Source organism: Leptonychotes weddellii, chromosome 7 (assembly GCF_054177405.1).
Source record: "Leptonychotes weddellii isolate Sample4059 chromosome 7, ASM5417740v2, whole genome shotgun sequence".
Taxonomy (NCBI): domain Eukaryota; kingdom Metazoa; phylum Chordata; class Mammalia; order Carnivora; family Phocidae; genus Leptonychotes; species Leptonychotes weddellii.
In genome coordinates this window covers 38,255,468-38,277,490 of record NC_138375.1, presented here as the reverse complement: position 1 = coordinate 38,277,490, position 22,023 = coordinate 38,255,468, and the positions used below count along the sequence as shown (strand labels likewise).

General features: G+C 52.7%; 1 protein-coding gene across 4 annotated transcripts in view; it reads right to left on the bottom strand.

Annotated features, from left to right (window-relative positions):
• Positions 1-22,023, bottom strand: part of PPARGC1B (PPARG coactivator 1 beta) — a 107,805-nt gene that overhangs the window by 21,945 nt on the left and 63,837 nt on the right. For all 4 annotated transcript variants that reach the window (XR_014146944.1, XM_081826158.1, XM_081826156.1 and 1 more), the window contains exons 2-3: positions 7,875-8,048; positions 943-1,164 (exon numbers count right to left, since the gene is read on the bottom strand). Coding sequence is in view for 3 of the 4 variants with exons in the window: in XM_081826158.1 (XP_081682284.1) it covers positions 943-1,164; positions 7,875-8,048 (396 nt within the window). In the remaining variant the exon portion in view is untranslated. The remainder of the gene's footprint in view (positions 1-942; positions 1,165-7,874; positions 8,049-22,023) is intronic.

Sequence of the window (22,023 nt, the reverse complement as noted above, 5' to 3'; positions counted from 1 at the left end):
CAGTAACTTTTGAGGTCTGGACTCCTTTGAGAACCTGATAAAAGCTGAAGGCTTCTCCCCAGAAGACTGCAAAACTGTGCAGAAAACTGCTCATTCCCCCATTCCACATATACTCACAGACAGCATTGAGCTTCTGCTGGTGGGAGCATCAACCAGCCCAAACCCTGTGGAGGGCAATCTGGAACCAGCTGTCTAAACTGAAACATCGGGTATCTGTAGGCCCAAGAATTCCACTGCTAGAAACTCACCCACTTAGATGAGGCAAAGGCCTGTGCCGGGACACTGACCCCCACAGTGTAGCAATCAGAGTTGGAACAACATAAATCTCCACCAACCAGGAGACGAGTCAAACAAGTTACGGTATATCCTTACAAAAGAACACTACGCAGCTGACAAAAAGGATGGAGCAGAGTGACCTGTGCTCATCTGAGTTTTCAAGACAGTTCACTGAGAAAAGGTGCAGAGCGGTGTATAATGTGGACTCGCTTTTGTAGTTTAAAAAAAAAAAAAGGTGGAAGAGGAAAGTCACAAAACAGATCGGTAACCATGGTTACCTCCAGGCAAGGAGAACACAACTGTGGGATGGATAAGGAGGTTTTGCTTTTAACTATCCACATTTCCTGCTTGAATTTTGACTGCGTGTGCATGCATAACCTTCAGGGAAAGGTTTACATGTGATTTCGAGGGTTTACCACACAAGGAAGGTCAACCGGTGAAATCCCAAAGGACCTACAGAGTGCAGGTGGAGCCTGCGGGGTTAGTCCAGCTGTACAGGCAGGAACGGTGAGGCCCGGAGGCCTTCCAGGCTGCCCTTCCAGGCTGCTCAGTGGTGCACAGAGAGCCCTGCAGCGGCTGGTGCAGCTTCCCCTGCACCCACAAGCCTACACCCAGACAGCACAGCCCAGCCCACCACCATCACGTCAGCTGGAACTAGGTTCTCACCAGGGAGAGTTCGTCCACCTCAGGCGTCGGGGCCTGGGGCCTTTCCAGCGAGGGGCTGGGGCTGGGGGGTGCAGATGAGGTGGCAGGTGAAGCCGAAGTGCAGGATGGTGCGTCTCCACCGTCCAGGGCCGGGAAGGCAGCCAGACCCACGTCGTCTTCAGGGATGTCGTCCAGGGTCTTGGTGAGCGCTGCCAGGAGGGCCTCATTCTCACTGTCGATGATCTGAAGTGAGGAGCGCGGTGGAGCAGAGAGGGACACGGTTAGTCAGTACCCTGGGCTCGGCCGTCTGCACGTCTTCTTGGTAGAAATCTGCTCTGCACATGCAGCTGCACCACCATCAGCCCCTTGCCAAATCCTCTCCCGTCCTTCCCTCGCTCTCAGATCTCTCAGTATCGCTGGGATAGCAGATGCCCAAGAAACATGTTAGCGACTCAGGAATCACAGAAGTTTGCGAGCAGGCAGCACGTGATACTGGAAAGAGCCTCGCCCCGGAAGCTCCAATCCTGGCTCTGCTGCTCCCCAGTGTGAGCACAGGGCTGTCCACCTGGAAGACACCTGCTGTCCCCTTGACCAAGGACAGCGGCCTCCCACACCACAGCCTCCTGTTCTGACTCCTGGGACACAGCCCTTGGCCCCTGAAGCTGGTCCCTGCCTCTGGCAACAGCACCCCATTGCGGCCTCCCAGCCCCGCTGACGCTGGGGCCCAGGCAGGCAGCGTACAGGATGGAAGCTCTGGGGTTGGCTGTGACAATGATAACCACAGCAATAATAAACTGCTCCCATGTCCCAGGGGGTTCCTCGGCCTTGCTCACCACTCAGGAGTGGTGGCTCAGGAGCTTGGGCTCTGGAGCTGGGGTTGCATCTCAGATCCCATACTTATCAATCATGGGTCCTCGGGCAAATTACTTAGTTTCTTCATCTGGCCCACACAACAACAGTACCTACTTCTTTTTTTTTTTTTTTTTTTTAAGATTTATTTATTTATTTGAGAGAGCGAGAATGAGAGAGAGTACATGAGAGGGGGGAGGGTCAGAGGGAGAAGCAGGCTCCTCGCCGAGCAGGGAGCCCGATGCGGGACTCGATCCCGGGACTCCAGGATCATGACCTGAGCCGAAGGCAGTCGCTTAACCGACTGAGCCACCCAGGCGCCCAACAGTACCTACTTCTTACGGTTATTGTTCAGGACCTGACTTGATCCGAGTTAACGTATATGAAGATGCCTCTCAAACAAAGGGTGCCTGGTGCATAATCAGTACTCAGGACCACCACTCCCATCGCTACTGGGATGACGGTGGCGGTGGTGTATGGACACGCATGTACTGAATGGCTACTCTGCGCCCGGCACGGTCCGGGCACCAGTCCTACCGCACGCCAGGACAGGTGCAGCCCCTGCCCCCGTGGAGCTTCCTCCCCAGCGGAGAACAGACTTAGAACAAGGGAACAAACAAGATCATTTCAGGGAATGGAAGTCTAGGAAGAAAGTAATCGGAAGCTGCTACGGAGAGAATGGGTGAAGAGTTACAGGCTAGTGAGGGGGGTCCCAGAAGGCTGCTCTGAGCAGCTCGCTGGCACTTCAACTGAGGCCTAGAAGACAAGAAGGCGCCAGGCGAAGGGGTGGGGGGGCAACAGAAGACTCCAGGCAGAGGGGAAAACCTGGAGCAAAAAGCCGGGGACAAAGACTGGGGCCAAGGAGAGGAGCAGAAAGGCTTCGTGAATTCTGCCTCAGGGAAGCCTCACAACGAGGTCTATGATGGGAGTTCTACTCTAATCTCTATTTTGCAGTTGGGGAAACTGAGGCATGTGGAGGTTGAACAAGGTGTCCAGGGTCACAGAGTAAATCCAGGACAGGGGAGGACTTCTACTGAGGCCACTGTGGCACAGATGAGCTGAGACTCGAGCTCCTCCGATGCCTCAGACCTACAATGACAAGGGTCAGCACGCACACGGCCTGCCCACCCACAGACAGCAGCCCGCGGGCCCCCATGCCCGGAGGCCCTGGAGCGTGGCGCTCACACGGGTCCCAGGTGAGGCACCGAGCACCTGGTTCAGGAAGCCCTGCCCGATGGGCCTCTTCTGGCAGGAGGCGCCTGCGGTCACGTGAGGCCTCCGCCCGCACTCTTTCCCACCTCAGGTCAGGCTGTTTATCCCTTCTTCAAGAAGTGCATCTGAGAATCGCGTCTCGTGACGGCCTTCGCTGCACTCAGCCCCTTCCAGGCCTTTACAACCGGACAGCGGCTGAGTAACTCGAAGGGGGACATGGGGCGGAGAGGACAAACGCGTTTGTCATTTTTGGAACAGAGCTAAAATAAAAGAAAGGTCGAAAGAAGATTTTGGTTGGGCCTGACCCAGGCCCTGGGGAGTGTTTGTGTATGGGGGGGCAACAACACAAGGGCAGATCCGGGCCTGCAGACCCTGGCTCGAGAATGTGATGGGCTCATTTGACTGCCCCCCACCACCACCCTCAGGCCAGAGTCCCCTGTATTCTCAGAGTGATCTGTCTCTCCTGACAGGACCTGAAGTAAGACCTTGGAACCAGGGACCCAATGACCACTCTGGGGGCTGACCACATGAGACTGTGCCACCACGGGGTGACTGTGAGCCAATCACTTCTCTCTTCTAAGCCTTGCTGGTTTTTCTGTAGAATGGGAAAACATGATCCCCCTCCCCCCGCACTGTCTGCTCAGGAAGGCCAGGTCTGGAAGTAGTGACGAAAGTGCTCCTCCAGAGGGTGCTCCCAAGCCTAGCTCAGCGCCTGGGGCAGGTGGTACCCAGGCAGATTTGTCGAACAGAACAACGAATGCACCAAACAGTGAATTCTGGCCACCGGGAGATACTGAGATGAGCATCTCGAAAGAGAGATTCTAGAGGGAACTTATTCAGAAATGATGTCACCAGCACCAGATGGAACGAGAGCTCCCCCTTTCCCACAGGGACACAGGGACACAGCCAATGGCTCAGAGATACTATGAATTATCACACACATCAGAGCTGGATCCCTCAGGGATCATGTAATGACCAGGGGTGCTAAACGTGGGCCCCACACGCCACTGCCCCTCCCCCATATCATTCACCAGTTGTGGCTCTTGTTCTTTCCACACCAGTATCTTTCTGTTTTGTTTTGTTTTTTTTTTAAGAGAAGGAGGGGGAGGGACAGAGGGAGAGAGAGAATCAAGCAGGCTCCACGCCCAGCGCAGAGCCCGACGTGGGGCTCGATCTCACTCAAAATCAAGAGTCGGACGCTTAACTGACTGTGCCACCCAGGTGCCCCTACACCAACATCTGTAACAGAGCCCTCCAGGCAATAACTGATATTCCTCATTTCCTTATGAGGAAACCTATTTGCCGTTCTTTTTTTGGCGGGGGGAAATGAAGGTCCAGGAAACAGACTTGTCAAGGTCACAGAGCAAGTCAGGGTGGGGGTAGGATTTACTGTGTGCCAGGCACCACGGGAAAATGAATGTAAAACAGCCAAGCCCTCAGGAAGCACCCAACAGGCTGGGCCAAAACGAAATGAGTAACAAAAGACCTGCCCCTCTCCTCAGCCCTCCCTGGGCTGCTCCAGCTCGGGAGCAGCCAGCGGGGTTGGAGGCCCTGACCCTGCAGGGAAGCAAGGCCGATCTGCCCACAGTGTCCACAGCATCTGTCAGCACCCAGGGTAATGCATCACAGGGGCCGCACCACCCTCTCCTCTTCGCGGGCCCACTGGCCAGGCTCTGCCTGCTCCACTTGGAAGCGGAGTGCAAATTAATGGAGAGTTAATCAGGGAAGGAAGGGATATTAATAGCCTCAGCCCCACCCCAGCCTTCCTGAGCTGCTCTCAAGCCGGAGGAAAAGGAGTCTTGAAGAAATCTTAGGGAAAATGCTTCACTTTGAAGGCCTAGGAGGGGTCTGAATTCCGGAATGACATAGAACAGGATTTCTGCTACAAGGGACAGAAATCCCGCCTGTCCAGGAGACTCAACTGGGCTCCAGAAAACCCAGGAAATCAGTTTTTCCTCCTTTTTTTCCAGGAGTGGGTCCACAGATTTCATCAGAGTCTAAAAGGACCTGGTGGCCCTCCCCTCAACGGATCAAGAACCACTGATTGAATCCACCACGTTCCCCACATGGGAAAACTGAGGCCCAACTCAGGGAGCTCCTTGCCCAAGACCACACAGCAAACTGACAGAACAACCCAAAGCCTGCTTCCTCCAAAAATACTTAGCGACGGTTGTGGTCCTGGCCGGAGGACTCTGGAAACGCAGAGACACGGAGGGCACCGTCCCTGCCCCCGAGAAGGTGTTAACCCTGTCACCGTGGCTTGCCCTCCACGCTCCCAGTCTGTTTCCGTAGCAGTGGCACCATCTGACTGGGGGAACCCAACTCTGACCCAGGCAGCATGGCCCCAGGATTCCCAGTGGCCAACTGAGAAAACCGAGCTTGTGGCCGAGAGAGAACCCACGACACGAGCTTGAGGTTTGTGGAATGGGCCACATCTGGTCCTTGGCAGGAAAGAATCACCATCAGTTCCTTCATTCAACACATGTGATCGAGTCCTTACGACGTGTGAGGGCCCGAGACTAATCCAATGCTGTTTGTCCTCAAGAACTCACCGTCTAAAGGGCACAGAGACACAGGCAAGCCCGTGCGTGGGCACATGCAGATGGGAGCCCAGGAGAGGAACTCACCAACTGCCTAAGGAGGCAACAGGAGAGCTGGGCCTTGAAGGATTTATTCATCTGATAGCTGTTTGTTAAGGCCCGAGCGAGTGCCAGGCTCTGTGCAGAGCCCGGGGATAGAACAGTGCATAATGCCATCGTGGCCCCCAAGGTCATGGGGTTTATGATGTGTGTGTGGCAGGGGGGCAGGCACTGATCACATAATCACACACACAGGGGCTCATCGTGGGTAATGGGTGGAACTGGCCTGGGCTTGGGAGGGCAGGTGGGCAGGGGTCAGCCAGGGTGCTATCCGTCTGTGAGGGTTCTGCTTTCCTCACGGGGCTGGGAGCCCTGGGGCCACACAGGCTCACTTGTGCCCAAGACCATTTCAAGCACAGAGTGGGATCTCGGCAGGGGCTTGCTGGTGGGTCTGGCCAGTCTGAGGAAGTGGGGGCCTGTTCAGTTCAGGTGGGGCTGGTCTCCATGCAGTATCTAAACCTCTCTCGCTCATCAGCTCTCCATGACCTGAAAGCATTTTCTGGAAGTTAGCCCCCTCTGAGGGAGAAAGCAGCATAGCGTAGGTCTCATCCCTATCGTTCAAATAAAGAATGCAGGTCCCTGGACGAAGCCAGAACTGGAGCCCAGCCATGCTGCTCTGCACAGGGTTGGCAGAGAGGTTGTTCAGCACTGAGGGGTATGGCTTCCTCAGTTAGACCCTTCCTAGCTGTGTGACCTGGCACCAGGTTACTCAACCTCTCTGAGTTTCACTTTCCTCACCTGTAAAATGGTTATTAACAGTCCTTTCTTTATAGGTTAGAATAGACTTGGGAAAAATCCAGACTCCTCACCATGGCCCACAAGACCTTGCATGATCTGGCCCCTGCCTACCTCTCTGACTCTCCCCTGCTACCCGCAGCTCTTCTGTTCCCCAACACAGCAAGCTTTCCTGCTCCCTGGCTCTGCCCTTACTGCTTCCTCTGCCTGGAAAGTTCTGTCCCCGCTCTTTGAGCTCACATGGCTGCTCCCCCTCTCATCCTCCAACTGAAGCATGGCCTCCTCGGAGAGGCCCTTCCTGACCATCCAGTCTTTGGATCCCCTTCTCACACCCGGCTCGTTTCTTTTGTACACGTGTCACAATGACCACGGTTTCTGTGTTAAATGAGCTTGGGTCAGTTTTCTCTCTAGATTGTAGACAGCACAGTGCCTGACAGGAAGAGGGAGCTTCCATTTCTAGAAGGAGCGCTACAATCCCTGGGGACTGAGACGATGCCCATCGCACACCAGCACGACACTTGACATGCGCGCGGCCCATGACTGGTACGATGGTTATCTTGCCAGACAGACGTGGGGAGCGAGGCCTTCTCCCGCCAGTCTTTATGGGGGAGCAGATTTCAAGGAAAGAATAATACATCTGATTGTACCCATCACTCAGCTTCAACACGGCGGATCTTGTCTCACCTACTACCCTCCCCGACATACCCACACCCACAAATGCATGCAGAGCTTGCTGTATTTTGAAGTAAATCCCAAACTTCGTAATATTCCATACTCAGGGGCTTCTTAAAGGAAAGGTCGCCCGTCGCAGGCCCCCGAGACTGGACGCAGAGAATGCAAGGTGAGAGGCACTGATATGCACTGCAGTTCTCAGAACTGCCTCTTTTTAAACAATCTCTACGCCTCCAGCTGAAAAATGAAGACAGCAGTACCCGCTCTAAGAGTTGTTAAGAGAATTAAATGAGTTAATAGACACAACAGGGACAGTCCTGCCACAGAGCAGTTGTTCAATACATGTGAGTCATCTCCGTTATGGTGTCGCCGTGGTTACAAAGCCCTTGCTCAGGAGGGAGGCCGACTGGGTTTGCAACCAGCTCAGCTGCTGACTAGGTGAATCGCCCTCAGCACATGACTTAACTTCCCGAAGCCTCAGTCTCCTCATCTATAAAATGGGTTCATAATCACACCTGCCTTGCAGGGCAGGGATGAGAATTCAGTGAGATAATACAGGGAAGGGAGGTCTCGGGGTTTTAAACCACCCGGGGCCCACTGAGGGGCTCCCTTCTGACTGGGGTGGCTTGGCAAGAGCAGCTCTTCCCGGCCCTCACTGTGGTAACAGGCCCGGCGGGGGGGTGAGAACTGCCCAAGATCAAGGGCAGATCCAGGGCAAGAGGCAGGGTCCCAAGAGCTCTGGGGGGTGATGAGACTTCTTTGCATGAGCAAATGCAAAAGCAGGTGGGGCAGGGCAGAGTCAGGCTTTCAGGAGCAGAGAGTGACCGCAAGGCTCGGAGGACATACCTGGAAGAGCTCGGAGTCATCGGGGCTATACTGGCTGGGTTCAGTGTCGGAGTTCTCTGGGCACCACTGCAGCTCCCCGAAGCAGGAGGCTGAGTCAAAGTCGCTGGCGTCCAGCTGGGAGAGGTCAAGCTCGGGAAAGTCAGCGCAGAGTTGCTCCTCCCCGGAACCCCCACCCTGAGGAGACAGGAAGGAAGGAGGCGAGTCAGAGCTGGGCTTGGCTGGATCCGGGCGTGGACTGAACTTCTTACTCATGGTGCTGCAAACTTGGACCTCTGGCAGCCCTTGGTCAAGGCCCGATTTTGCCATGTGACCAAGAGACACCAAGGTAGGCCCCACCCTATGGCAAGGGTTGAATCTACCAGAAGCTAAGCTAAATCCTGCCTGCTGTTCTCTCCCCTCCTCCTTTGCTCTCCTACACATCCCTCAACGCCCCACAGCACCTCTTTCTTCTTAGCAGAACTACTGTGTTGAAAACTTCATTAGAAGCTCTAAACAGATACTCATTTACTGTCCCCACCTGAAAGGGGATTTCTGGAATGCAATATTAACAATGAAACAAAACCCAGCAATAATGATAGCTGACATTACTGAGGGATGACGATGTTCTGGAGAAATACTCATCTATGTTCTCAGCGACTTTACAGGACTATGCGTAATGTCTAAAATGTGGAAGACCAGCCATCAGTGGACAATAGGTAAATAAAACTATAATCACCTGAAGCCTGGAAAACCACAGTGCCTCTGAAAAGAATGAGGTAGAGGTATATGCTCTCCAAGACACATGAAATGGAAATAAAAACCAAATTGTAGAATATAGCAGGTAGACTATGATCTCACGTGCATAAAGAGAAAAATCAAACTACACAATTCTTTGTGTACAATAATACATATGCAAATGTACAGGAAAAGGTCTACAAGGCTCTAAGCGCACCCGACCATGGTGGGTGGGGGAGGAGGGAGGCACAGAGGACTACGGTAACAGCAGTGACTGAACCAGCGTATCTCAAAGTGTGGTCCCAGGACCAGCAGGGTCAACACCACCTGGGAACGTGTTAGAAACAATGCAGGTTCTCAGGCCAAACCCCGGACCAACTCATCAGAAGGTGATGGCTTTCTGACCCTGGTCTCCCGCATTTAACGACCACCAATAGAAGGGATGCCCTGCAGATTGAGAAACAGGCCGAGCTGGGAGGCTGACCCAGAAATGGCGTACCACAGGCTTTGGGGTCTGGCAGACCTGAATCATAATCCCCACTCGCCAGCTGTGAAACCTTGGGCAAATCTCTTCTCTCTGAAGCTCATCGGCCTCATCTGTAGAATGGGACAACACCCGCCTCAGAGAGTTAAGATTAAACAAGGCAATGTTACAGCCTGGCTCGGAAGATGCTCAATAAATGGTAGCTAACAGTACTAACAACAAATAAGAAATAAGAATAATAAAAACAATTAAGTGTTTCATGGTGGGCAGAGAGGGTGGAACGGCCTTAGAGAACAAGAAAAGGCCTATGTGACACTTAAAAGAAATAGGTTTTGCGCAGGCCTCTTCCTTAATTGTTCCCACTTACTAAGCCTCATAAATTATGAACAAATGTATATTATTAGCTCCACTTGACACAGGAAAAAGGCTTTTATCCGAATTTGGGTCAAATGTCTTAATTGGCATTTTGCAAGAATCCGGTACCCACGGGCAGCACCAGCACCAGGTTCTCTCAAGTGGCTGGTCCCCTGCTCTCAGACTTGGGACCAGGGTGCTCGGCGAATCTCTGTCTCCGGGGGCATCCCTGGGATCGCCCCAGGCCCCGCCCAACACACCCTACTACTACAGGTCACCACCACTCAGCTGCCCTGGCCGCAGGGAACACTCAGGTGGATGCTCAGCTTCCTTCTCCTCTCTGTCCCATCAGACCGTGGGGATACAGCGGTCTTGCCTGTTCTAGATGGTCTGTTTCCAGTCTTCGGCTATGGTGGACAGGTCTGCAATATGTGTGTACAAGTCTTTGTGTGGACATAGGTCTTCAGTTCCCTTGGGCAGATACCTGGGAGTAGAATGGCTGGGTCATACAATAAGTGTATGTGATTTTGTAAAAATGACAAAATTGCTCTCCAGAATTGTTGTACCATAGTCCACGCTTACCAGCTGTACTGAGAGGACCCACTGTCCCACACGCTCCCCAGCACCTGGTGTTGTCAGTCATCTTAATTTTAGCCAAGCGAGTGAGTGTGTTCCAGCATTTATTAAATGCTACTATGAGCCAGGCACTGAGACATGTAAGACTCAGTTTATTCCCTCACGAGTTGACATTTTGGTAGGGAAGAAAACACATCAATATTTCCTTATAGGTCGTGTCAGTGCTCTGAAGGAAATGGGCCAGGTGCACTGAAGGAGGAGAACAGAGGGAAGGGAAGTCTGCGTTAGTGGGGGGGGGCTTCCTGAAGAGCTGGTGTCTGAGTTGAGACTTGGAGGAGTCAGGCAGTGGAAGATGTGGGGAGGAACGTTCCAGGCCGAGGGCCCAGCAAGGCAAAGACCCAAGTGTGGGCCGAGGCTAGAGCATGAAGCCCTGGCTAACGGTCAGTGAGGCTGCAGCTCAGGGAGCCAGGGGGGATGGGGGAAGATGCCTTCAGAGAGGCCGGTGGAGGCTGGATCAGGGAGGGATTGTAAGGGATTTGGGTTTTACTCCAAATGTGATGGGGGTGGGGTCAGCGTCGAAGCAGGCAGATGGGTTAGGCAGGTGTAGCATCCAGGAGAGGGGCGAGTGGAGGGGCTGGGAGGCACCACTCAGCCACGGCGAGGGCTGTGGAGCAGGAGGGAGGGCCAAAGCAGAGACCCCTGAGTGCTGGGCAGCTGGGGTCTCCCTGGTCAGCAAAGCCCCCAGCGATGAGCTCTCTGTCCCTGATCCCTCTCATCCCAGTAACTCAGAGAAGCCACATCTGTAGGACTTGCTTCTTGAGGCTTAGAAACCACTATAAAATCAGAGTCCCAGAACCGCAGACCGGCCAGGAACTAGCAGCCCTGAGAGGTTGTCCAGGAAAGTCATTGCACACAATCTGGGAGTCAGAGGCCCCTTCAAGAACCAGACAAGAGCTATGGATAGCATTTTTGCTGCCCATAAAATACGTCTGAGCAATGCATGTGTATGCAAGAAATTTATACTTAACCCCCAGGCCTTCACAAATGCAGCATAAGAGTCCCTGGCCTGGTTGGTCTACTCTCTTCCCTTTGCAGATAGGGAAACTGAGGCCCAAGGAGGATAATGGATTTTCTCAGGGTCATCCAGGAAGTGTCCTTCCCATCAGAACCATGCCGCCTCCTTTACAGAACACCCATAAAATGGCCATGACTACTGCACTCATTGATTATTCATAGCAGCTCAACATACTCAAAGTGTACCCGGGACATAAAAATAAAGAAACCTCAGCTTCGAGGCCTTGTCGATTAGGGCTGAGGCCACTCTCTGGCTAAAAACCATTAAGCACTGCATTAATAGTGATTTCTCTGGCCTTCTCCATATTTAGAGAGGCTTTTCGAAGGGGTGCCTTGGTGACCCAGTTCTCTTTGAAAGGTCTGACTTGAGGCCTCGGTCTGTCCTGTCCCTCCTCTGCGGGCCCCCTAGCGACGCTGGGGGGCACAGCACGGAGCACGGGACTGAGCCATGGCTACCACTGAGCGCTTACCAAATGTCAGGGGCTGCACTAAGGGATTCCTAAAGCAACCCTTGCAGCGCAGGTGTCCCTACGCCCATGTCACTCCTCGGGGAACTCAGAGATCCAGTTCCCTGTAGCAGTCTGCCAGGGCTGCTGTAACAAAGCACCACAGGCTGGGGGCCTCAACGACAGGAATGTTTGATCTTGCAGGTCTGGAGGCTAAAAGGCTGAGCTCCACGTGTTGGCAGGGGTGGCTTGTTCTGAGGCCACTCTTGTTGGCTTGTGGATGGCCTTCTCCCTGTATGTCTTCCCATCGTCTTGCCTCTGTGGGTGCCTGTCTCTGTGTCCACACTTCCCCTTTTGATAAGGAGACCAGCCATACTGGATTAGGGCCCATGCTAATGACCTCACGTTAACTTAATGACCTCTGTAAAGACCCTATCTCCCAATCAGGTCACATCCCCAGGTGCTGGGGGTTAGGGCTCAAACGTATCTTCTCTTGGAAGACACAACTCAACCCACAGCCCCCAGGGTCCCAGAATGGTGAAGCCGAGATTCAAAGCCAAGTCTCTTTGCTCCCTGCAAAGCGTGTGTCATCACCTGGCATCTGCTTCTGAAAGTGGAAAGGAACATTCAGGACCATTTATTCCCATTTACTGATGGGAAGGAAGGTGGGGGCTTCTGGACAAGGGCTGAGCAAGATCCAAGTCACATGGCAAGTTCATGGCTGCGCAGGGACAGGCCTGGGGCCGCTGTGCACTGGCCTCCTGCAGATGGCCCCCTCGGGTCCCCACCACTGGTCCACTTACACCCCTGCCATGGGATGCCCCTCTGGTTGGGGAACCTTCTGTACCCATTCCTCCAGCAGCATCATATCCCGGATCTGAAAAGGCCGTGGCTGCCCCAGCCAGGGAGATAAACGACCCTAGCAGTGGATTAATGGTGTTTTGTACAGATTCACATAAGTGGCTTCATTGGAAGCCTGTGTATCTTGTTGGAAATCGATTTCCTGCTTAAGAAAGAATGCATCTTCAGGAAAAATTGGTGGCTCCACTTTCCTGACTACAATCAGCGAATCGTGAAGCTTAGTCCCTGGCCTAGAGCATATTGTCAGAGTTACTGAGCAGAAGGAAGCAGGAGGGGGACGAAGGCAGCCTGCAGTGACAGAACTTGGGTTCTGGGCCCGTCCACACTCACCATGCGTCTTTCACCATGCGCGCACTTCACTATGTCACCTGCCTTCTCAGTTCTCACTGCCTCTCTAGGAAAGAGAACATCCAAGAGACAGACCTGTGGACCCCTCTTGCTCAAGCATTCTGTACAATTCTGTACCAATCTAGTTTCTGAAATCCACATAGGCTTTCAGGAAATATCTAGGTAGAACTTGGCACTTAACTAATAAATGAATGAATGAATGAATTTCCCGAGGGGGATACAAAGGTGGAGTGTGGAAGGACTGTCATGAAATGGAAAGAGGCCTAGACAAAGGTCCGGGCCCTGGCTTTGCCGCTTAACACTAACTCTCTGAGGTTAGGACATAACTTTGGCCGCCTCAGCTGTTTTTTTTTTAAAGATTTTATTTATTTATTTGAGAGAGAGAATGAGATAGAGAGAGAGAGCATGAGAGGGGGGAGGGTCAGAGGGAGAAACGATGCGGGACTCGATCCAGGGACTCCAGAATCATGACCTGAGCCGAAGGCAGTCGCTTAACCAACTGAGCCACCCAGGCGCCCCTGGCCGCCTCAGCTTCTATTGATGAAACAGGAATAATAAAAATAATCCTGCGTCCTAGGGTTCGTACAAAGATAAAGCAACATTATTGGTTGGGAGCCTAGCATACATCAGACACCCCATGAGTGGTGGTCACAGATAAGCCCCTACAGTTGACTTTCAAGTGACATTCACAGCTATGGTCTCATTGGTACCTTCCCAAGATGCAGGAAGTGGTCAGTGGTCAGCATCCCCACTTGACTGATGGAAAAACGGGGGCTCTCAGGAGGTCAATGTTTGACCTTGTCTTCTGACCCATCCCCTCAGTCCTAAACCTACTGGCTCTTCCAACCCTGTGTTCCTTCAACCTCCACCAGCCCCCTGATCCCAGTTTTATCATCGCTCATGGTTTTTGTGGGAGAAATAACCTTGCCCTGACAGCCAGACTACACTGGCTCTTTCCAGACCTGCCTGGGATGGCGTGGAACAGGGCCCCCAGCCGGGCCTGACAGACCTCTTGACCACCATCTTGGAGACTCTAGTACAGGATGGTAGTTAGGGTGGCATGCTACTGTCGCTCAGAGCCTCCTCCACCGACAAGAAGCTGTATTTGATGGTCTGAGCCAAGTCTTCCCTTTTAAATTACAATCAGGAATGCCCAGACCAGCCATGGGAACTGCTAGGGTGGCAGGTACCTGGCAGTGGGGTCACCCTCCCCGCCTTCCTAACCATGGCGGATACCACTAACTGAACATCACTATACTTCCTGCTGAGCCCCAAGCCTGCTCAACATGGAGTCTTAGTAACCACTACTAGTCAATTAGAACTGGCCTGGTCTAGACCGATGACTCTGGACCCATAGTTGCCTCCTAAGAAGGAAGTAAGGTAGATGTTTATGAAGTCCCTGCAAAGCCATTTCATTAAACAGATGTTTTCTTCTCCTCCCACCTCTGTTATCTGGCTGGCCTCCCACCCATTCCCCTTCTTAATGGTGGCAGCCTACTGATGTTTCTTGGGAAAGTTGCCCCTCCACGCCACCCAGACGGTCCAGGTAAGCACAGTCTGGCTAATTAAAATGTTTCATCCAGTGACCACAACAAGTAAGTACTTCACCTGGTTCAGGGGTGGATCAGAGTGAACACCCAGACTTTGCTAGAGCATTTAAACAAAGGGACTCAGCCGGCTGAATTTAATTGAAATGAGAGTCCCGATAAAGTAATTTAAACACTTGGATCCAGCTGTGCCTGAAGCCAGTCTACTCTCTTTACTCTTGCAGTTATATGAGTGAAAAAGTTCCCTTTCCAGATTACATGCCAGGTGGAGTTTCTGTCACCTATCAATGAAAAAGCTATGACTAATTCATCTCTCTTACATTAAAAAAAAAAAATCTAATCTTCCCACTGTCTTCCAAATTAGTACAAAACTCCTAAAGAGGCTTCTAGGAGAACAGTAAGAAGAGTAACTGATCTTAGTCCACACAGAAGTACTTACAGCATCCTCTGAAATAAGACTCAGGAGCCACAGACACAAAGTGAAGCTACAGAAAGAATAAGTAGAAAAAAAATTTTTTAAGATTTTATTTATTTACTTATTTGACAGAGAGAGAGAGAGAGCCAGAGAGCACAAGCAGGGGAAACAGCAGAGAGAGAGGGAGAAGCAGGCTCCCCGTCAAGCACTGGGAGCCCAACATGGGGCTCGATCCCAGGACCCTGAGATCGACCTGAGTCAAAGGCAGACGCTTCAATGACTGAGCCACCAGGTGCCCCGGAAAATTGAGGGGTTCTGAGCCCAGCCTAAAAGAATAAACACCCAGAGCTTAGATAAACCAGGCCATTGAAAGGCTCTCCCACCAAAACACTCAAGGCTAAGCTCCTCAACCCACCCCTCAAGCTGCCCGCTCAGGGCTTCGTGTAAAGGCGACCCACAGAAGGACATTAGGTCTGGTGAGAGTGCGTTCTCCAGCCCGGAGAGCAAAACGGGTTCCAGGACTCCAAACTGGGCTACAAGGCCAGGCCGGACCCAGCTCACCAGGAAGGCTGACCAGTTACCAGCGACCTTCGGTAGGCAGGGCAATAGGATGGAGCTCTCCTAACCCGCCAGCCACGTTAGCCAACGTTGTCCATCTCCTCCTGTGACAAGTGTTCACGGACGCCCACAGAGCCCCAGAGCCGCAGAGAGGACTCTCTAGGGTACCCGCCGGCTGGGTTGCTTGTTTACTGGGGGTCAGCTGTGCTTCTTCCCAAACCCGTGTGTTACTATAAATGCTTGATCCCACGGAATGAATCCCCGATCTGGAAACAGGCGCCCTGGTGCTGTGGGTGTGGCCTATGCAGGAGATGAGCTGGGATTTCGGTGCTGGCACCACAAACAGCCCTAGAGCAAAAGACTGGAAATAATGTGCATGTCACGTGGCTTCGTTATTATGTTTCATAATTTTGTATACTTTCACTGACTTCTTCCAAGAACTCCCCTCTCCAGCCCCCACAACGCCCTGCCACCCCCAGCTACTGTTCCCACTCTCGTCAGATAAGATGATTGTACATGGTTTGCAAGGCACAGGAAATCAATCCTTACAACGGACTACAAACACAGCACAGAACCGGGGGTTCTGGGCGCTGGAAGACTCTGCAGAGACTTGTAGAGACTCATCTCTTACTTTGCAGCTAAGGAAACTGAGGCAGAAAATCTCCTGGGGTGGGTGTTATCTTACTCCTTTACATCTCCTTTCTTCCTCCCTGTTGTCTCCAAGCGGCCCCTTATCCAACAGAGATCTGCAAAGTCTCTTGGAGCTGCGCCCAGCGAGGTCACCTGGGGTGGAGCAGCTCTTGGACGGCCCGGCCAGGGCCCAGGTGCCCCTCCCTTGGCAGCTACGCCCAGGCCCCACTGCGTCCCTGCTGGCACCTGTCAGGGCTGCCTTTCAGAAGGCACAGGCTGCCCCCAGGGCCCAGGAAGGTGGTGTGCACTGCATTTTTGATTTTAAAACAGGAAAAGGCTGAAGTATATACTCTGCCACTTGAGTGAGCAAGGGAGCGAGCGAAGGTGTTTTGGGGACAGTGTGATCCGCGCATTGTGCCTGTCTGCAATTGCAGTCCATCTTATGCACTTGAGTTCAAGGGCTCTTGAATCCAAGGGAGAGTGGCAGGAAAAGTGCTCGGTAAACTGCACAGCATGTGCAGGTAGGTGTTGTTAAGATCTGCAGAGAAGAACTGGCTCTGGCTAGTCACTTGCTACTTAACAGGGCGTCACCTGGCCTCTTGGCATCTCCTGAGACCAGCCTCCCCCATGGAACGGTTGTAGGGCTTGAGTTTCCAGCCTGGGGCCTCTGGGCGGCCGCTCCCTCCGCCCGGCCTGCCTCCTCTCCTTTGCATCTTCACACGGCTGGTGGCTGGTGGCTTCTTACCGTTCCCACGGCAGATGAAGCGCCTCTCCCAGCTGGGCCGTGCTGACCACTGCATCCCACAGCGGCTGCCCCGTCGCCCTCTTACCGGAATGTCACCCTGCTGCCGTGTCCTCAAGTAGCACTTTCTGCTCCGAGAGCCTCCCCCCTCCTTTTTTTCAGAATTGTAAAAAACTTGTGGTAAAATATACAGAACATAAAATTTACCACTTCCGCCATTTTTAAGTGTACAGTTTCAAGGCACTGAGTACACTGACGCTGTTATGAAGTTGCCACCACCAGCCCGCTCCAGAGCTCGTCCCCAGTTTTTACGCATCCGCCTCTGCGCTGTCGCCTGTCCCGACTCATCGCTCCCTGCGAGCGGGGCCCATGTCTGTCTTGGTCCCTGCTGTTTCCCCAGTACCGAGCGGGTACTCAGCACAGAGTAGGTGCTCAGTAAACCAAATGAAATCAATGTGGCCGTGCCTGGTAAACTGGGCCTGAAAGTAAGAAGAAGGCAACGGGGATATTTTTTTCCCATATAGCCCCAAGACGAGGCCAAAATGCCCGGTAGCCTCCATGACCAGATCATGATTTCCAGTTTTGTCCAACTCTGTGGGGGCAAAACCGCCAAAAGCTCCTTTTTTTTCCTGGTTCCAGGCCCCTTTTCGAGGTCAAGAATGAAGATATCGGATCACACAAACCACCTGACATGAACACTCACCATTTCAACACATCAGCTCGACCCAGAGCAACATTTTATCAGTCGCTGAAGGGCAAGCACAAAAATAGACTGCAGAGAGCAAATGCCACTCTCAGGAGTGGTAGAAAGGCTTTAGCATACGGCAACCCGCGGCCTGGGGACCCGGGAGGTGGGTCCCCATCACACTAGTACACAGAAATCGGAAGATGGAATCAGAGCCAGGGTTAGGATGAGGGGAGGGAGGCACCCCCCTTGGGCACCAAAAAAAAAACCTCTGTAATCAAGATAGATCATATCTAATGCAACACTCTGAAAAAAATCAAAATTAATGCAAAAACCCCATGATGAGCAAAATACCAAATTCTAAATAAAAGACAGGCCAGTAGCACTGATTTTTCCTTTTGCTCAGGCACCTATGTGACTCTGTATGGTACTCTTCCTGTTCCTGCCTTTAAATAAAGATTTGGTGTTTGTTCTGCATGGATATTTAGGTGCCAACTCATTCTTTTTAAACGTTGCATTAAAATATGATTTCTCTTAATTACTGACTTTTTTTGGCATCTCCGTCAATTTTGTGCCTGAGCCACATGTCTCCTTTGCCTCACCCTAACGCCAGCCTGGATGAGACAGTATGTGCAGATGACTAAAGGGAGATCAATCACGACCAAGATCACGTCACTCTGGCCTCCATTTCCACATCTCTACAAAGGGACCCGTACCCTCTGGTGGCTGTGGAATTATCCCAGGCCTGTCCAGTGTGGTGTTTTAGATGGAAACATGTTTGGGAAAACTCTGAAGTGCTGTCTGCATGTGAGGAACTGTTGTTAAACTTTTATCAAAGGTAGTGAATGGTCCAACCGAGCAGGAAGCAGCATTCAGTACGGAGGTGAGCTGCAACACACTTGTCCTATTTATAATGAAAGGAGTGAAGTTTGCTAAATGAATAGATTTGCTTAAGAAGAGAAAGAGATGGGGCACCTGGGTGGCTCAGTCGGTTAAGTGTCTGCCTGGGGTTCAGGTCATGATCCCAGCGTCCTGGGGTGGAGTCCCCATATCAGGCTCCCTGCTCAGTGGGGAGCCTGCTTCTCCCTCTGCCTGCCCCTCTGCTCTGCTAGTGCATGCATGCATGCATGCATGAATAAATAAATAATAAAATTTTAAGAAGAAGAGAAGGAGATTAAGGGCACCCAGGTGGCGCAACCGGTTAAGCGCTGGACTCTTGATTTTAGCTCAGGTCATGATCTCAGGGCTGTAAGATGGAGCCCCACCTCAGGCTCCGTGCTGGTTGCACAGGCTGCTTGGGACTCCCCCTCTCCCTCTGCCCCCCCAACCACGTGCACGCATGCGTGTGCACGGTCTCTAAAATAAATAAATAAATAGGGGGGCGCCTGGGTGGCTCAGTCCTTAAGCGTCTGCCTTCGGCTCAGGGTTCGAGCCCCGCATCGGGCTCCCTGCTCAGCGGGAAGCCTGCTTCTCCCTCTCCCGCTCCCCCTGCTTGTGTTCCCTCTCTCGCTGTCTCTGTGAAATAAATAAATAAACAAAAAATCTTTTTAAAAAAATAAATAAAATAAATAAATAAATCTTAAAAAAAAAAAAAAAAAGGAGAGAAAGAGATTAAGAGCAGATTCACCATTCTCCCTGCAACCAGGACATCCCCTCCCGTCCTGATCCCTTTCCTGAATGGGAAGAAAGGCAGAGGGTTTCAGCTCGCCCTGAGAAACGTGCCCACTCCATGCTGCGGAAAGGGGCGACTGCCGTTATTCTAATCAAGTTACAGCAATCCTGAACTGGCTGGCACTTTCCTTCCTCATCACATTTTGTGGGGTTTCCTCAAAATGTGAATTTCCTCAGGGGGGAGTGGGGGTGGTCTAGCACGTACCAGCCATGAAAGAGCACCTGGCTTTGGGATGACAGAAAAGTTCTGGAAACAGATGGTAGTGATATCTGTATGACATTGTGAATGTGCTGAATGGCCCTGAACTGGACCCTTAAAAAAATGCTCAATTTTATGTTATGTATTATTTTACCACAACAAAATAAAAATAAATATTAAAAAGTCCCAGAGACCTAAAAAAAAAAAGGAGCCCGCACACTCCGTCTGGAGGTATTCTCTGGGGTCCTCAGTGTCCGTGTTCTTTGGTTCTATTTATGTGTCTCTTACGCCGGCTGCCAGGAGACACTCAGAGAGCTGGGCCAGGGCTCGGCTGAGAAGCCCTTTTGCCTGTTAGCACCGTTATAAATAATCCAGAAGGAGGCAGAAAGGGGGTCCTGGCTGGGGAGTGAAGGTCAGGCAGCCCCTCTGTGGCATTTGAGGAAATGTCACGCTCAACAGGCCAGCAAGGTGCCAGCTCACATCTCCAGACCGGTGCTGCCCAGCGCCGACTGCAGCTCGGCCCCCGTGCCCGCGAGCCTCGGGGCAGCACTCCCACCAGGAAGGGCAGCGCTAACGTGGCTGGCTCCTGGGGGGTCCCAGCAGGGACTGGACCCCTGGGTGGGTGGAGGGGTGGTGGGTAGCTGAGGATCCCCACCCCCCCAGCCTGGCGGAAGCCAGCTCCCCAAGAGCCCAGGCCAGGGCTCAGCCACCGGCACACCAGCCTCAGCTCGCCAGCCAGCACACAGGACCCGCTGAGGGCGAGATGACTCAGCAGCGCTCAGCCGCTCAAGCCGCAACTGCCCCCCTGCTGGGGCTGCTGCACAGCGTGGGAGCCAGGAGGGGCCTCCCAGCCCATCTGGCCCTGTGGTTCCCACGCTGGGCTCCCTGGGGAACCCCCTGCGTCATCTCTCCCACAGCCCACCAGGGCCCTGGGCTTTGAAGTGGGAGAGATGATGAGGGAGTTAATTAATTAGTTTTTCCCATTTTTATTAACTAAAAACCATACCGTGGCAACCCAGCATACTCCAATTGAACCGAAGTGAACTCAACATTATGAGCTTGGCAAAACACAAATATACAAAAAGCCAAATTTCTATTTCTTTCTTACATATTAGAAACACGGGGACATTATACTTTGCACGTGAATTCCAGATTTCCCCATACCTACTCACTCATACAGACTCATACAGATTCACACGCACTATTTCATGGGCCACGGAAGGGCTTTCGGAGGTTAATTTGAATCCTCAGCCAAAAAAGCCAGTCCCCAAGTAGGTGGTATCCACCACTCAGAGCACCTGGGGGGCACGTGAGAGCCCAGCAAAGGGGGCACTCCCCCAATCTGCAGATGGAAAAGTAAGGCTCAGGGAGGTAACAGGACTTTATGCTAAGCAGAATGTGAATCCAAACCCAGCTACCAAGCCCTCTGCTGTTACATCCTCCTGCCCCGGCCCAGGTTGACCACAGCTGTCAGTAACCCTGTGGGTGGTGGGGGAGTTCTTTCCCTTGCTCTGTGCAAGTTTATCTACTAGACTTCGAAATAATGGGGAGGGGAAAATGTTCTCAAAGCCCTGCTAGTACCTTGGAGATTCTTTCTGGGTTCGGGAAGCCCAGGCTGCAAGCTGCTGGTGTAGACCAACAGAGGAGGGAGCCAAGGCCCCACCCGAGAGGGCAAGGGGGACAGGGGAGCAGGGGGGCAGAGCTGAGACTAAGGGTTAGTCACTCATTCTCCTATTTAAAAGCCAAACACTCAAAGTCCTCACTAGGCTATAAGGCCTAGTGCAGCCTGGCCTGCCCCCTCCCCGACCATGTGTTGGGACTTTCCCACCCTCCCCACGCGGCAGACACAGTGGCCGCCTTCTCCCTGCAACAAAACCCTCTGGGCTTGGGCTTCCCACCTGGGACACTTCCCCAGGTCCCTGGCCATGTTGCCAGCATTCAGTCTCAGCAAGAGAGGCCTTTCCCAACACCCGACTCACCTGGTCACAGTGAATGTTACCCATGGCACAAACCCAGGGACTGTCTGTCTCCCCTCCAGAATGTACACTGTACCAGGGTAAGGGACTGGGCTTGGCCTCTTGTCGAATCCCGGTGTGGGGAACAGTGTCTGGCACAGAGTGGGGACTCATTAAACCTCTGTGGGTTGGGTGAGGCAGACGGGGGGTCGGGACAGAGGCCCCATTTCCCAGGGCAGTTTTGGCATCTCTGCTTCACATCATTGTGATCTCTGCAAAGTCTCCCTCACACTCACCCCCTGCCCTTCCTGGGGGTGGGGAGGGGGTGGTTTCCTTCCACATCCATTTATTCCCTTATGGAAACTCCTGCCTTTCCTTTTCCAGTGGGTCAGATGATGAGAAACCCAGACCCACGGGCTCCCAGATAAAGCTGGTGGGAAACGGATTCTCTTTGGCCCCAGCAGGCCCTCCCTGGTCATGTGATCAGCGAGGGCCAGACAAGAAGGAAGGCCAAGAAGGCCTGCTTAGCAGACCCCCTCTCCCTCGTGTCCCCCATGGCTGAGGCGCTGGCTCCTCCCAGCCACAGGTGGACCTGCCTTACGCAGAAGTGTGTTGACTGGGAACATAAAACGGATTTGCATCCGGACAAATCCCCCATTTCCATTCCCTTCTTCTCCTGTGTCCCACGAGGTGGTACTGTCACCGGCTTCCCGGCCAGAGCAGGGCTTGTTTAGTAAGCACTAAAGGTGGAGGAACACGCACCCAAACTATGAATGGGAAACCATCTGACAGTGCTCAATTATCACCGAAGCCTGACGGGACATAGGCAGGAAGTGGGGAGCGGAGTTCCCGCCATCCCCCCATGTCAGTGTCATCTGAACCTGCCTTTC